At 48.4% G+C, this 15,886-nt stretch overlaps 8 protein-coding genes across 8 annotated transcripts; 4 read left to right on the forward strand and 4 right to left on the reverse strand.

Annotated features, from left to right (window-relative positions):
- On the forward strand, window positions 1-1,557 carry BHQ10_001380 (uncharacterized protein; the record flags this gene model as incomplete). Its single annotated transcript, XM_040873410.1, has 2 exons — window positions 1-14; window positions 207-1,557. The coding sequence occupies 2 exons, from the start codon at window positions 1-3 to the stop codon at window positions 1,555-1,557; spliced, it is 1,365 nt and encodes a 454-aa protein (XP_040729885.1).
- Window positions 1,558-2,097: 540 nt separating this feature from the next.
- On the forward strand, window positions 2,098-3,063 carry BHQ10_001381 (uncharacterized protein; the record flags this gene model as incomplete). Its single annotated transcript, XM_040873411.1, has 2 exons — window positions 2,098-2,267; window positions 2,499-3,063. 2 exons carry the CDS (start codon window positions 2,098-2,100, stop codon window positions 3,061-3,063), a joined length of 735 nt encoding a protein of 244 aa, XP_040729886.1.
- A 228-nt stretch (window positions 3,064-3,291) lies between these two features.
- On the reverse strand, window positions 3,292-4,044 carry BHQ10_001382 (uncharacterized protein; the record flags this gene model as incomplete). The annotated part of the gene is made up of 3 exons (XM_040873412.1): window positions 3,292-3,393; window positions 3,458-3,953; window positions 4,016-4,044. 3 exons carry the CDS (start codon window positions 4,042-4,044, stop codon window positions 3,292-3,294), a joined length of 627 nt encoding a protein of 208 aa, XP_040729887.1.
- Window positions 4,045-4,353: 309 nt separating this feature from the next.
- BHQ10_001383 (uncharacterized protein) lies at window positions 4,354-5,264 on the forward strand (the record flags this gene model as incomplete). The annotated part of the gene is made up of 2 exons (XM_040873413.1): window positions 4,354-4,578; window positions 4,629-5,264. The coding sequence occupies 2 exons, from the start codon at window positions 4,354-4,356 to the stop codon at window positions 5,262-5,264; spliced, it is 861 nt and encodes a 286-aa protein (XP_040729888.1).
- A 65-nt stretch (window positions 5,265-5,329) lies between these two features.
- On the reverse strand, window positions 5,330-6,971 carry BHQ10_001384 (uncharacterized protein; the record flags this gene model as incomplete). Its single annotated transcript, XM_040873414.1, has 2 exons — window positions 5,330-6,445; window positions 6,495-6,971. The coding sequence occupies 2 exons, from the start codon at window positions 6,969-6,971 to the stop codon at window positions 5,330-5,332; spliced, it is 1,593 nt and encodes a 530-aa protein (XP_040729889.1).
- Window positions 6,972-9,538: 2,567 nt separating this feature from the next.
- On the reverse strand, window positions 9,539-10,049 carry BHQ10_001385 (uncharacterized protein; the record flags this gene model as incomplete). Its single annotated transcript, XM_040873415.1, has 3 exons — window positions 9,539-9,601; window positions 9,685-9,856; window positions 9,943-10,049. The coding sequence occupies 3 exons, from the start codon at window positions 10,047-10,049 to the stop codon at window positions 9,539-9,541; spliced, it is 342 nt and encodes a 113-aa protein (XP_040729890.1).
- Window positions 10,050-11,525: 1,476 nt separating this feature from the next.
- Window positions 11,526-12,099, forward strand: BHQ10_001386 (uncharacterized protein; the record flags this gene model as incomplete). Its single annotated transcript, XM_040873416.1, has 2 exons — window positions 11,526-11,657; window positions 11,719-12,099. The coding sequence occupies 2 exons, from the start codon at window positions 11,526-11,528 to the stop codon at window positions 12,097-12,099; spliced, it is 513 nt and encodes a 170-aa protein (XP_040729891.1).
- A 1,016-nt stretch (window positions 12,100-13,115) lies between these two features.
- On the reverse strand, window positions 13,116-15,671 carry BHQ10_001387 (uncharacterized protein; the record flags this gene model as incomplete). The annotated part of the gene is made up of 1 exon (XM_040873417.1): window positions 13,116-15,671. One exon carries the CDS (start codon window positions 15,669-15,671, stop codon window positions 13,116-13,118), a length of 2,556 nt encoding a protein of 851 aa, XP_040729892.1.
- Between the last annotated feature and the right edge of the window lie 215 nt (window positions 15,672-15,886).

The following is a 15,886-nucleotide window of genomic DNA, read 5'->3' on the forward strand; positions in this document are numbered from 1 at the left end:
ATGTGTCATCGCACGTGAGACTATACAACCTATACGGTGAAGACAGACCAAGGTAGACAGGCACCTCGGCTGACTTTATAGCTCTCTTTGACGCATTTTTGCGAAGTACACGGCCCAACCTCAATCCTCTGCTCCCAAGTTCTACCCTTTTCATGCGAACAATGCCATCCCTCAGACGCCGATGGCTCGATTTCCCCCTCCGCTAGTCCATCCACCTCTCACGAGACCACCTCGTCAGCTTCTTCACACTCGCTTCGAGGCAAACAACGTCGCCGCTTGTCGTCGACACCCGACAACTCCGCACTGTCTTCTTCTTTGACTGCAAGCATCCAATCGAATTCCGCCAACGCCTCCCAAAACATCGAGGACCATCCATATTTCCTGAAAGCACAAAAATCGCAATCCCAAATCCGGGTAGACCCGGTCTCCGAACGGGTGAATCGCGTCGGTGGAGTTAACGGCGATACATGCGCCAGCTGTAGTATTTCGCTCCCCGAAGATGTCAGCAAAAAGCTGCCGACCAGTGTCCCGGGCCAATCCGACGGTGAGAGTGGCAGAGGAGCGAAAAACAACAGCCCCGTTTTGAGGTCTAGAGAAGTCGTGCACTCGTGCGGTGGCGGCAGTAACCGACACTCGGATATCTGTGCTGAAGACGAGTCGCATGAGCACGATGCACAACATGCATCCCTGCCGGACTCTGTACATTCCGTTTCGGTCACTTCCTCATCCTCCGACAGCTCGTGTCACACTCATATCTTGACCTACCTCTCCCTTCACGGGCCCCCCAATCCAAACGACTACGCCTTACTCCGACAGTCATCCATCCGTACCCTGAGCTGCGAGCTCCTCCCGCGCGGTCTGTCGTCTGGGCCCTTGTGTTTTGGTGACCCCGTGGCCGGTTACACAGTCGCCTACGTGTTCCGCCTACCCGACCCAATGGCACGCGGAAAGCGTCGCAGCTATGCACTGATAGCTCTGGCTGGGAAAGATGCTGGACGCGCCTTCCGAGCTTCTCCGATCATCTGGCGCATTTTCCAGCGTATTGCCGCGGGTATTGTGACAGCCGCAGAGAAGCATCAAGAAGAAGAAAAGATGCGTGAAGAGCAGGCTTTTCGTTCGTCGAATGCTTCAGTCGCGACAGGCCGTCATGACTATACTCCTGTTTCCTCTTTTTTAACAGGACGAACGCTAGATGCTAATGGCAATCCGCGCCGTGCGGGTCAGATTCGAGCTAGGAATCTAGCCGAAATCGTGGGCAACGAATACATCTTCGCCGAACTGCACGCTCAATTTGTGACGCTGCTCCAACAATTGGGGAACATGTTTGGTGGTGCCCCGATTTCCGACGATCGCTTTGTCTGCAGTACAGTTTCGTCGACAGAATCAGCCATGCAGTCCCGTCGCACAAGCGTAGCCATGCCTACCAACACTATGAATAACAACAATCAGAAACCCGGCCACAATAGACGACCGAGTGATTTGACACTATCGAGCTTGAATATCTCGTCTGGCCCTCAACCAATACCAATTTCGCCGCGACGACCAATCGTTGCTTAACCACGCACTCTTGACTCATGAGAGTGAGAGGATGTGTGAGAGAAGTTCTGTTATCACAGACCTAATGACTTTTTTTTCTGCTGTACATACATGGACCGGAGATACCCATATAGACCGGCGGTATCTTTTTTGTCGATTTGATCTGTTGTGATGCATATATCCCGGAGTTTGTACGATTATATCTGTTTTGCTTGTTTTTTGTTTCTAGCGCATCATACATGGCGTTTTTTGAAATATGCGAGTCGAGTAATAAAGTTGTTCAGTCCTATTTTTCTTTTAAAGTTCTTAAGTAGTACATGGTAGACAGAGGACAGTAGCCGCGCCGAGGAAAGGTGTGAAGTATGTTCGGAGAAATATACCTGATCGGGACGACGATATTCCGACGCAACAGCCCCACCACTCCGAATTAGCACACACCAAAATTGCCTGATCGAATCAATAATCATCTTGAAGTTTGAGCCCTCATTCAACGATCTACCTCAACTCTCCCCACGGCGACCACCCGTTTTAACACACGTCGAGCAGAAGAGAACAGACAAAATGGTCTCCGCATTCGACAAATGCGATACGCGCCCTGCGCACATCGACGCCATACTCAACGGCCTCGATCGCTACAACCCCGAAACCACGACCGTGTTCCAGGACTACGTTGTGCAGCAATGCGAGGACCGCACTTTTGATTGCTATGCCAATCTGGCTTTATTGAAGCTGTACGTTGCCCCTTTTCACTATCCGGTTGCGAGAAGACGAAATCAATGTGTCAAGTCTATGATGAATATTCTTTTCTTACCACGTTTCCTATTACCTGACATTCCAATGGGAATATGTTGAGTTATATTAGCTCTAGCTGAGACTTCTTTTCTACTTTTCGTTTCCCACTGGCTTCAAAAGAGAGGAAGAGAGGGAAAAGACGCAGACTAATGAGTGATATTGTGTATCAGCTACCAATTCAACCCCCACCTCCTCCAAACCGAAACCACAACCAACATTCTCGCCAAAGCGCTCACCGTCTTCCCATCCCCCGCCTTTTCACTCTCTCTCGCCCTCCTCCCCGCACACACACAACCCTTCGGCAACACCTCAGACGGCAGCACGCAATCGTCGGACTTTGTCGAATCAGTCCAGAAACTCGCGCATCTCAACACTCTGCTCGAATCCGCACAATACGGCTCGTTCTGGTCCACTTTCAACTCTGATGATTTGTACGCCGATCTGGTGGCTGATGTAGCCGGATTCGAGGAGTTGGTGCGCGTGCGTATTGCGGTCGAAGTCGGAAAAACGTTCCGTGAGATCAGTGCAGATGCGCTTGCACAGTGGTTCGATCTTAAGAGTCGTGAGGCTTTGCAGAAGTTCGTCGTGGATGTTTGCGGATGGGAGGTTGAAGGTGCGCTTGTGCGTGTGCCGAAGAACAGAGAGAATGAGGCGAGGTCAGAGATTAAGAGTGAGAGGGTTGGAATGGATATGTTTGGGCGGGTTATTAGACGGGGTTTTGAGCAGCCTGCTTAAATCCTTTCTTCTTTGATATGTTTCTTCTTTATGTGTTATGATGAGGATAGATCTCATGTCGATATGTGTATGTTACCTTGCTGTGGGTGACGAAGAAAAGTGAGGGCAGGGCGTGGGCGTTCTTGTTTTGCATTATTTGATTAATACCATACAGACACACAGTTCAAGTGTAGTCAGACATAACCATAACCCATCTTCATGTCATATATTTTTATCCTCCGATAGATATTAACCGTCTGGCTCCCCCGTGTCATCCTTGCCCTCTCCCTTCTCCTTTCGTCTCTGCACCACGTCCCAATTATACACCCTCGCAGTCGCAACTTCCAGTGTCTACGATCATTAGCATCTCATTCGATAAACCATATCATGAAGAAGCAAAAAAGGGGGGACCGACGGTAATCTGCTCCCTCAAAAACTCCAAATCCTCCTCACAATTCTCCAAACTCAACTCCGCCGCCGCCAACTTCTCGCTCAACATCGTCTCAGCCTCTGTGATTGGGTACGCAAGCATCACATTCGCGCCAAGCCAGAGGTACACCTCCTCCGTATCCTTGGGCGCAATCTTTGCGCGCGCGTAGAGCGTATCATTGAGTTCGAAGTGCGTCTGTATGGCCCCTTTTCCATCTTCTTCTTCGTCGTCCTCACTTTCGACGTCTTCAGCGTTCTCGCGATTCAGTTTCAAGAAACGAACCATGTCAAGCGTCTTTTTTATGTCTGGAATCTTCTCCTTTAGCCCGACGCTGCGTCGCTGAGTGTTCATTTCCATAAACTGGTATTTGGAGATCATTTCTTGGAATGAGCGAAGAGTGGCCTCGACTTCGGTCCGGCTGGAGACGTAGTCGGATACATTGTCGACGAAGGGGGCGTAGGGGATGCCGCGCGGGTTTGTCCTGAGCTGTTAGCATGTTCGAACTGTGTAGAAATATGGGTTGGTTGGGTTGGGTTGGATTACCCCTCGCCGGGTTTTTGGGTGGTTGTCATGGCCTATCAATTGTTGTGACTGTAGGGGAAAGATTGAGAGTAGTAACGCTAGATATTCTGGCTCATGGTTTCGTAACGCCTTCAATAGAGAACAAAAGAGGATTTGAAGCTAGAAGCAATATGCGGAGAAGTCGTGGTCCCCGCGCGGAAAGATTTGGATTTTCTGTGATGTTTGCTTCCCGCGCTGGCTAGCTCCATTGGACAGCTTGCTACATGACGTCTGCCCACCTCAACAAGAACATCTACAAGAACAACATGGAGATCATAGTCACGTTATAATCATCTAACTCAGTCAACATTGAGACAAGAATGGTCCTCCTCACCACAACTCCACTCATAGCCAAAGCTCTCAACGAGCTTTCGGCATCTACGCGACTCGACCTAAACCTCCCAGAACACATACCTCCCACCGGCGCACCAATATCACACGACCAATTGATCTCTTTAGGCAGGCAAAGGAATGGATACACCCTCAACAATCTCCTCAAGGGGACGAAAGTGTATATCCCTCCTCCGCCGCCGAAACCAGAACCGGTCCGTCCCTTTCGTCCTACACTACTGGATTGTGATGCTGACTTGAATAGACACCGGAATATCTCGCTCTCAAAGCACGCCTGCAAGCCCTCGCCGACGAACAAGCATACAACGCCCTGATTGCGCCGAATTCGACGCATTTGAATCCTTACAAACCATCATCCATTTTTGCGGACACTCCTACCGTAATTGAGAACGACGAAAATGTGGAGGACATGGTCACGCCCTCGCTCGTAATCAACATCTTCATGTCCGTCATCCTCTGCGGCTTCGCGACATTTTGGGCTTTGAAGAATTTTCAGACTCCTTCTTTTCTAGGCTGGATTTTACTAAGCCCTACTGGCCGGAGAGATGGAGTGAATACAGGAGGAGGAGGAGCGACAAGGTCGAAAGATCCGGTGTTTGTGTTGATTGCCATGTCGGTTGGATTGCTGGTTGGTGTTGCGGAGACGGTGGTTTATGCGGCGTATGTTAGAAAGGTCAAGTATGCGAAGGCTGCGGAGAGGAAGGTCAAGGAGAGGAAGGAGGTTGTTTCTTCTGTTGAGCTAGGAGGCGAGAAGAATGACACCAAGGTTGTTGATGATAATGCCGATGGTGAAGAAATCATATGGGGAAAAGGCGTTAATGGGGGAGTCCGAAGACGGGTCAGAGAGAGATGGGAAACTCTCAATGATGACTCTCAATGAGTGAGAAATAATTATGTTATGCCGCTAATATGGGAAATATGTACAATATGTTATATACGGCTCGACTACTGAGACCTCTTCTCCAGCAAGAGCTTTCCTGCCGGCACCCGATTAAACCCTTCACTACGCGAATACACTTGTTGTCCACGCAGCCACGTCTCGCGAACCATTCCTTTCAATGTGCGTCCCTGGTATGGCGAACACTTGTTTCGAAACAACATCGTACTCGGCTCAACAACCCACTCCGCCGAATCGTCAAAGATGCAGATGTCAGCATCAAAGCCGACAGCCAGGTCACCCTTTTGTGACGACAGCCCGACTTGCGCGGCGGTGTTTGTGCTACACCAGCGTGCGATATCTTGCAGGTCCTGGTTGATTGTCTTTGTGCCTCCCGCAGCGCCGAGTTTCTTGCGCCGGGAGATTTCAGTCCAGAGAATGGGCAGCCCCAAACCGACGGAGGATATACCGCCCCAGGCAGAAAAGAAGTTGCCGTCGGCGATTTCGTGTTCTTTTGTTTCTTCAAAGTAGTCGCTCACGCTGCTGTTTGAGGATGAGTTGTGCGGGGTTGCAACGGCTGAGGAGTCGCTTGACCCGGCGCTATCGATTGGTTGAGGTTGCATGATGTGTGCAGGGAGGAGTTTGAGGTCTGGTGTACACGGCGAATGGTCCGAGACGACAGTCTTGATAACGCCGTCGTCGGCATAGCGTTCCAGCTCAGCCCAGAGTCCGTCTTGATTCAGTCGTGAGCGGATAGGAGGGCAGCATTTGTGTCGGGTATCGCCTTCGGCAATCTCTTCAGCCGCCAGGGACAAATAATGGAAGCATGTCTCTGCAGTGATTTGCACTCCATTGGCGCGCGCCTCGCGTAGCAGCGGGATTGCCTCTATGGCCGACAAGTGCACGATGTGCAGCGGCAGATTTGGTGCTGCGGAGGCGAGTTGGATGATTTCTGCAATTGCATATGTCTCGAATGATGCGGGTCGAGAGGCCAGGAATGTCGAGTAACTTTGCAGAGGACCCGCGGGAGCAAGCGGTGGCATTGAAGTTTGCACATCGTCACCGACTGAGTCTGTGATTGGGGGAAGCATTTCGGCGTGAAACATCAGCGTCGTTGGCTGGTCTGCGAGTGTTTTCATAGCTAGTTCAATGTCGGGTGCAGACACAGCAGGGAATTCCTGTACCTATTTCGGTCAGTTTTTTAATATTGGTCCAAACAGACGACAAACTTACACCACTGTCGATGAGAAACCCCTTGAAGCCACGCACACCCATCTCAACAAGCGGCTTGAGCTCATCCGCATTCCCAGGGATCACACCGCCATAAAATCCCACATCAACCCAACACTTATTCTGTGCTGCGTGAATCTTCTCCTTGAACCCTGCCACCGTCGTCGTCGGCGGAATAGCATTCAACGGCATATCGACAACGGTGGTCACGCCGCCAAACGCAGCTGCCTGCGTCCCCGTATAGAAACCTTCCCATTCCATTCTCCCGGGCTCGTTGAGATGGACATGTGCATCAACGAGACCGGGTAACAACACCAAGGGTGAATAGTCCTTGTAAGACTCGCAATCTGGGAAGTCGGAGGCGGGTCTAATGCTGTCGTGGACCTGTATGATTTTGCCGGTCGAGTGGCAGATTACGATGGTGGCTGGTGTCAGGCGGCCCGAGACGACGGCTCGGGAGGAGGCTACTACTGTAGTCATTTTCCTTTCCTTGACCCTTTGGGGGGGTGGGCTGAATGAGCTTTGACTGGAAGACAGGAACGAGTGGTCCAGATCAGTGTGGCCTAAGATCAAGAGGCGTTTTAAGAGGCAACGAAAGATAGAGGAGATAAGGCTCAAAACGCGGGGGATAAGCAGAAAAGCAAGGCGATAAGTGAGAAAAAAAGAAAAGAACAAAAGATAGAGGGGAGAAGCGTATCTAATGAATGAAATTGGAATAGCCAAAGCCACCCAGCGAACGGAGGATCGAATAAGCAACGCCGCAGTGACCTTATCGTGGCAAGCCTCTGGCACAGAGATAAGGGGGCTGATAAGACAGAATCCACTCGTGGGTTGTATTGTTACTACTGTACAGCCGGTGTAATATCGAGTTTTCGACTGGACGCTTTGATCGATCTATCGGATATTCTGGTAACTATGTTTTACAGTATGAGTCAATTGATTTGAATCAAATTTTCGTGTTGGCTAATGGTAACGTCAATACGGCAATGAATGAATGGTACGAAAAAAGTCGGTTTTTGGTACGCTCGATACTTTCCGTCCCATCGGTCCATACTCCATACTCCATCACCACATACAGTATGTACAGTACGCAGTAGACGATATCGGCACATACTCAAGATATCCATAGATGTAATTGTATGTATCTGTGTAACTACACGTGTCACCACAATATCAAATACAGCGCACTCTCAATACGCACAACGTAAGAATTGTAATGGTAGGTGGCCGATATACCCGTGTTGTGGTGTACTCTATTACTCGATAGAAACTCTCCTCTGCAAAAATAAGAATCGATCGAGTAATGAGAACTCCAGGCCGGGCTAGAAGATAGATGGCCGCTGCCCGCGGATAGGATCATGCTTGCCTGTTTGGGCTAAGTGGCTGTCTTACTCAGTACAATACGTACGTAGTCTGTATTGGTCAGGAAGAGGAAGATCTGCGACAGATGACAATCTGTATGACTTATGTACATCTAGAATACGCATGTGCTGGGTCGACATACATGTACTGCCTTATCAAGCCAAAAAGAAGAAAAAGTTCCTCGATCGGAACCACATAGCCTTTAGGGCAAAGACTAAGATAAGCTAATTTCGCGTTTGCCTCCGTCGCCCCACTTTCTTCTCAACCGCTCCCGAATAGTTATTCTACTAGTACACGCAGTACACAACCAAATACTTTTGCGATACAGGCGCAATGTACTCACAATGCTGTCAAAATGTTCACCGATGATGGTACATCTAGTCTTCTTGACGATGTTTCAAGCCTGGTAACAACATGTTGGCGCAGCGGTTGTCAGTCTGTCAGTCTGTTAGTCTGTTAGTCAGAAAGGCAATACTTAGGTAATGAAGTTTCAGTTCCACCGTTTCCGCGAAACTTTCCTTTCAATCTACTTGCTCTCTTTCTCTGTGATCGTCCTGTGTCTTTGGAACGTGTCGGCCGGCTCCGGTCGATGCTCCATTCCATATTCTATGGCCATAGAATATGGAATCGTTAAGCTCTATCGTTGATGATGGTTTGAGGGTGTATGAAACATGTTCTATACTCTACTCACGACATAGTCGGCCGAGTTTACACAGGACTGATTTACGTAGAAAGAGAGTAATGATGATGATGAGCATACTCAGGCTACTTGGTGTTCTAAGAAGAGGTTCTATCCCTAATCACTGAGATGTTCAGGAAATGTCCTCCGCAGTCGGCGTTGGCTCGGGGTAGGGTTAGGGCTTTGTGTGGGTCTCGAATCCCCTGGCAGTCAAAATACAAGCCAAGTCTATCTTGATTCTAATATTGACAGTTACTATTCAGTTAGGCTCATTAATAGCTGTCGGAACGTCAATACCAGATCCCGGCATCTAGCAACAACACACCCACCATACATGCCTCGGGCCACATTCATTCCATCCCAAAGCGCGTAACATTTATATGTTACAGGACCGCCGGCAACACTTTTCGTAGCAATCAAGCAGAAATTAAAATCAATACAGATACGTTTTATGCCTCACCTTATGGGCTTGTCGGATTAGCCTGTTCCCAATCCAAATGAGCTAATTTTAGACCGGACGAATCGATCATTTTACTTAGCTATCAATTGATACTATATTATATCTATATCTCTAGTTCTTGGTTGGGGCAAGCTAGAATTAGAGTAATATATGTTATAGTGTGGAGGTTGTCTGAGATGTGGATAAGAACGTATTTTCGCTCTAGCTGGCTGTCGAGAGATAGGCATAAGATTAATAGCTTGACTTCATCTAGATAAGAAATCATGATGTGATGGGTATGTTCGATAAAATTAGTGTATCATGCTATAAGCTAATACTAATAGCCCACTATAATGGAATGTGAAAGGTCAGAACAATGAAAACATATTGACATACATATCAACCAATCTAATGTACATTTTCCTTCATAAGAAAGAGTAATAAAGCCAACTCCGAGTATGAACCAATCCATATCCAACAATGCTAATCGCCATCGCCATCCATACACACTTGTATCGTAGTATTTGTCTCTCCAACCCATCTCCAACCCATCACATCGTAGAAAAACTACCACGACGCCTTCTTAACGCCCGGCAACTCACCCGCCAGCGCCTGTTGACGGAATTGATACTATGAACCCCGAAGTCAGCCCACCATCTCACAAACACCCCTAGCCAATGCGAAAAAAAAAGAAGATGCGAAAAGGGACATACCCGTCCAAGCCTAAAAGCTCTAAATACACCCCTCGCAATCCCACCAGCGACACACCGATTCTTGATTTGTGTTGAGCGAGTATAGGCATGCATCTGCGCGAGTTGTAGCTGGGCCTGGGCGCGCACTCGCTGGGGTAGAGCGGTATTTCGAATTGCGTAGCGGAGAGCTTGTCTGTTCCCACCCATAAGAAGAGTAATTAGTCAATGCGCTTTCATGACGAGAAAAGTATCTTGATAGAGCAGGGAATGGGGGTGTACCTCTCAGGCTCAAATTGCTCGTAGACCTTTCGCTTGGTGTGGTCGCGGATCACGCGGGCATTGATGAAACCTCCGAGATCGAGCCGTTTGGCTCGAAACATGGACATTTTGGATGTGAGTCGCCTGGTGTGGCAATTGCGTTGATCGGGGCTGATAGAAAAGATGTTGGAGTGAAGGTCGGAGAAATGGCGGACGGATATTGATGCGGCTCGATTGGGGATAGCGTGGGATTCAGAGTTTCTGCCTGAGGCATCAATATATATATATATATATATACATAAGTTGGTGAGATGGCTGTGAGCCTTCTGATTTTTCATGATAGAGACTAATCGTTGAAAGCTAGAGTCTCATTATAATTGCCGTCTCATATACAAAGAGGCTCGTTGCTGTTCAATGTACAGTGTATTTTGATCTTCAATTATCTGCAGTCGGGACATCTCGGCAGTAGGCTCCGCGACATGAAAATCATGAAGCACAGAACAGCGACTTCTTAACCTACGCAGTACTCAACCTTGAACACAGAATGTGCAATATTACGCTCTCAAGTAATGGCATGTAAAGCCTGAATAGACTGACGGAACAACATAGGAAAATTGTAATGATAATGGTACAGCTAACTCTTTCTGCCGTCCACGGACAACAAATCAAGTCTATATGCTTTGTACAAATGACACGGAATCAACGGTATAAGCTGGTCGGCCGCAAGAATATTGTCGTCGTGTCGTTCGCTTGTACTACACGATAAAGTCGAACCATTCGTCCAGGTGCTGATTTCATTCCACGTTGATTTTCTCCTCCACATCCTCCACTCTTCAGAGCACAGACATGTCGTCAAAACACCTGCTGACTAGATGCAATCGTTTATTGCTTTCCCTTGGGCTTGGCGTTGGGGTTTCTTGGGTCGTCCTTCCATTCATTGGCTATGTGCAAGTCAGTATCGCGACTCCCATACACTGCTCGAAAAGATGTCTCCGGGTCGAGTTCAACAAACTTACAAGCCATTGAAGCGTTGGCAGCGGCGTTGACACCGTAGAGAACGATGAGACCTGGAATCGTCTATCAGTATTCCATCTCTCAAATGTACTAGTCTATTGGACGAGTCGTTTGCGTTTGCAGCACCAAAAGCATCGAACACGTCATCTGAATGTATCGATCGAGAAAATTAAAACATACCGGCAGCGAAGAAAGGGAACATAGGCTTGGCTATACGAATCATCATTAGTTACCGAACTCTTCACACCCATTGAATTGCCACGACTAGACAAACATACCGACAGGCACCGGCCATTTCTTTCCGAGAAGAGACATTATTGCGGGAGTGATTGGATATCGAATTGAAGAATCCAAAGGCGTGTGTAGAAAGAGGAGGTGTTTGTGACGATGTTGTAATCCTGAGGAGCGGAAGAAGTCGAGATGAGGTCCGGAGCGAAGTTGTTCGCCAAGAGAGGTTAGTACTGATACGGCATAGCGGATTAGCCGCTAGATATCATTGGCAGGCACATGCCCCTCGTCATGTAAACATTAAACAACGACGATATTTAGTCTTTATAAACGTTTGACTGAATTGCGAGTGAAAAAATACAATGGCAGACTCTCTATCTTCATCAGTCGCATCTCTGCGCACTTCCCTCCAGCTCCTCGAAAGCTCAATCGATATCCTCGACTCCGGCGTCAACGATTTTCCACGCTTATCAAAAGTTCTACAAACCACCCGAGTACGCCTTTCTACCCTGTAACCAAGTAAATACAAAATTAATCGCTGATCGATGGTATTAGCATTTCGAACTCCTTCCCGAACCAACCCTGCAAGAAGCGCAACAATCCCTCCTCGACGAAATAACGCCTAGCATCGCACACCTCCTCAGCATAACGACAAACCACGTCGAGCGCCTTGCGCGCCGCGAGGATTCGCTACGCGCAAAATGTCAGCTTCAGGAAGGCAGATTATCGGATAAGCGACAGCTTCCTTCTGCCAACACCACCACCACACAGAAGACTTTAGGAGCGGCGACTCGAGGCTCAGACGCCGGCGCAAAAGCGGCGCAGTTGAGGAGATTGGTGCAGAAGAAGGAGAGGCTCAAGTATGCGGTTGACAGACTTGAGTTGCAGAGTAAACAGAAGGAGAGGGAGTTGAGGAAGAGTATGGCTGCGCAGTGATCTATGGCTGAGTGGTGATGGGTCATATTACGAATGGCGATACCCCTAGCTTGTGATTCGGAAAGAGAATCGGGGCGATGCTCAACGAAGTGGTTCGTCGGATTAAATTCTACCATGAATGGTGACATGGACCAAGCGCCTGAGCTGCTCCAATGCAAGCCTACCAGCGATGCTCAAACCACGGCGCTGCAATGCACAGGACCAATCGCAGAACTTCGCTACTGCACGGCCGAATACTGCTGAATGAAGCACATCTTCAAAGAAATAAATGCATAGACTGGATACTTCGATTTCCAGACGGTCACGATGGCAGCTTGAAGCAAGATACGATGGTCCCGTTGTACATAGGTATGCTCATGATTAGTATCAAGTGAATACATATACTAAACATCTACTAAGTACTAAATGCCAGCCTACTGCTGAGGTTATTCCAGTTTCCAGTTTCTCTTCAGCATAGTGAGCTTATTTATCTTTGTCAGTCCGGTCATATAGCATCCGAATATCAACATCTCCGCAACTGGCGGAAACATTCAATATGGCGATGAGGAGGGTTACAGAGACACGAAAAAGCAAGACAGTACAACGTTAAATTAGATTAATGAACATATGCGATGCTATTTTTATATAACAGAGAATGAATCAGTCAGCAGCATACAAAACGTCTCTATGGTAACACCAAAATTGCAGCCACAAAGCTGACCAAAAGAAGAAGATCTACTTAGATGTAGATGCCGTAGAACCAGTATACTGATACGACTTGACGGGATCAGTACTAGTAGCAATAGCAAAGGCCGGAGAAGAAGAGTATAGTGATAAGAGACGTCGGTTCAAATCTCTGCTTTGGTACCCCGTTCTGAGACAAGCAGCTATCAGCCGTATACCTAGGTACGTGGTATATTGAGCGGTGTAAAAGATACAAAACGCAGCGCAGTGCGACACTCATCATTAGATAGATTGCATTGAGTCGTGTGAGATAATGTACAACGTATGTTACATATTATACAGTATAAAGAGCACTAGATGAACTCCTCTTCCGCCGTATTTGAAGAAGCCTTCCTCACAGCCTGTCGGATCTTCTTCTTATCCGCATGTCTCTTCCAGGTAGGAATGTTATGCCCCTTCTTCCTCCGCTCCAAAGACCTCGCCTGATTCTGGAGCGCATTCGCTAGCGCCGGCGCAGCTGTTCCCTTTCGCTCTTCTACTTCATCCAGTCCGAGATTCAACTCATCGCCAGCTTCTTCATCGCCAGTCATTTGGGCGATCTTGGTAGCTGCGCGACGTTGTAGTCTCTCCTTCTTGCTTTCTGTGCTTGCTGCGCTGCCCAGTTTCAGATTTCGTGGGATTCGGGTCTTGGCCCCCAGAGCCCAGAGATCGCCCCAGCGTGCTTTGCGGGCGTCGTGGTAGGCTTGACGGCTGAATGAGCGTGGGACCGTCCATCGCTCAATCTTGCCCTCGGGTGTGCAGAAGTCGAAGATGACGTGGCCGCGGCGTTTCATTGGTGGTAGTACAGTGCGTGGAAGTGATAGTGGGTTGATGGTAGACGTCTGTGCCGATTCACCATCTTCAGGAGAAAAACTATCTTCGTAACCTTCAAATGCGGCATCGGTAGCGGCTTTGCCTTGGACCATAGATTCCGTCTGTCGCAGGTCAACCCCTCGCTGAACAGCTACGTAGCTGAACTGGACGTCTTCGTGGTTGCGATCTGTGGCTCCGACGATACGCTGCAAGAATGGAGGTCGAATATATCGTTGCTCGAAGTGACAGTAATCGCTTCGACCCTTGGCATGCCCGTGTATATGATACATTGGGCACTTGCCGTGGTTCGTGCAAGGAGCGATAATCATACCAGCTTCCTTCTGAATAGACCCTTGATCGCCGGACTCCGTTAGACTTTCGTATTCGGTTGATCCAGGACTGGCAATATGCTTTTCCAGTAGCATTTCTCTGGCTCCTGCTATAGCCTCAAATCCCTTTTGGCGGCCTTTTTCTAATAGAATCAAAACTCCACCATTAGGGTTCAGCATGGTCCACAAATTTTTCACGTGCTGTTTTCGTAGATAATCCTCGTCAATCTCAAGAAGGGTATGAGGGGCGATAATAACATCAAACTGTTTTCTCTTCGGCGGTGCTCGCTCGTCATCTAAAGTGCTGCTATCACGGACATGAAGGTAATCAGGGAGTCGAGGGAGAAATGTTGTATTGTCTAGTAGTATGCTCGCACGCATTTGTAGAGCATCAGACCCTGCTAGCACAGTAGATTTGCCCGTAGGAATCGGCGCATCTTTCGGATGGTCCGGTACCATAGTCTCGTACTCGGCCCGAAGAACGTCCCTCCATGCTAGAATTCCTGCTCCGGAGCCACCAGCATCCAAAACTCGAGGTCCTGTTTCCTGCATCATCAAATCTCGTAGCCATTTACTGCCAAGACGTTTTCTAACCTCGGCGAGCACGCTAAGTGTAGACGCATAGATGCCAGGGTAGAGAGCGGCAAGGTACGCATTTGCTTCCATATCACTCATTTGGTGTTGAGAAGCGGAGAGCGGAATGGGCGTTTGGGCAATTTGAGCACTGGGTGGCAAGGTGGTCGTAGAATGCGGCAGTCGTTGCCCCCCAAAAACTTTGTGGGCAGCTTCAGCGATGTGTTTGTTGGAATAGTTGGACAGAATGACTGAAATCGGGCCAGTTACTGAATCCTTGGGGATAAATACAGTTCTTGGCTCGGTAGAGTATTTTCCAGCCGCAGTCAGCGGATGTATTCTAGGACCGCTTTCTGATTCTTCCTCTTCGACTTCTGACCCCGGCTCCAGCAAGATGCCACCCAATCGCTCTGCGACTTGTTTCGCACGGTTCATGGGGATTTCTTCATCTGCGTCCAAGATCTCTTGCTCCATTGCGTATGCCACAGGTATCTCCCCTTCGGCGTCGACAGGTGGGACATCAATTTCCTCGTAGCCTCCCTCTCCATCATCTCTCAACAGTATATCCGGCTCTCGTTCGTCAATCACGTCCGATTCGGCCGGTCTAAATAAAGCCTCGCCATACAATCGATTGTAAAGCTCCAATTCTGGCTCGTTCAAGTGGTCTTCCGGTAGGTATTCGCCAAATTGTTGTCTGGCGTTTCGCACTTTATTCTCAAGCGATTCGTAATTCCTATGGCCGATCGTGGCGCTGAACACATCGTCCATGCCCCAACTTCGTGTATCGATGATATGAGAAAATTCATCAAATGGCAGAAAATCTTCAAATAACTCCGCAAGTTCATCTTCATGTTCGTGGATGGTATCAATCAAAGTATAAATCTCCTCTTTCCGACCTGTCAAATCTGGGACCTCTGGAGGTGTATTTGTCGCTAATTCTCGAACTTTACCCTGCCGCCATTTTCTCCCACTTGCTCCTGCGATTATAGCATGCTTAGATTCGCTGTAAATTGTCGAAGGAAGCGCGGGCCGTGAATTTCGAATGAAGGAACCAAATCTTCGAACTCCGGATCGTTGCGACAGCTGGATGATGTGCTGCGATGCGCCGGGGGAGCAAATCCGGCAGGATTTGGCTGCTCGGCATGAAAGGGACATATTGCGCTTACTCCTGGCCAGCACGAGAAGTTAATATGAATTCATGTAGTGAGTTGATGTTTATTTGCTTAGGAAAAAAAAAATATTCTGCCGCCACTGACAGCTCGTCCAAAAGAGAAGGTGCCAAGCAGGGGCTTCTAATATGCGCGATATGATTGGATAGGTAGGTACCCACTTGTTAAAGACTACCTTACCCTAATATGTGATATTCTGAT

The sequence above is a fragment of the Talaromyces amestolkiae genome, assembly GCF_001896365.1.
Source record: "Talaromyces amestolkiae strain CIB chromosome Unknown scaffold2.1, whole genome shotgun sequence".
NCBI lineage: Eukaryota > Fungi > Ascomycota > Eurotiomycetes > Eurotiales > Trichocomaceae > Talaromyces > Talaromyces amestolkiae.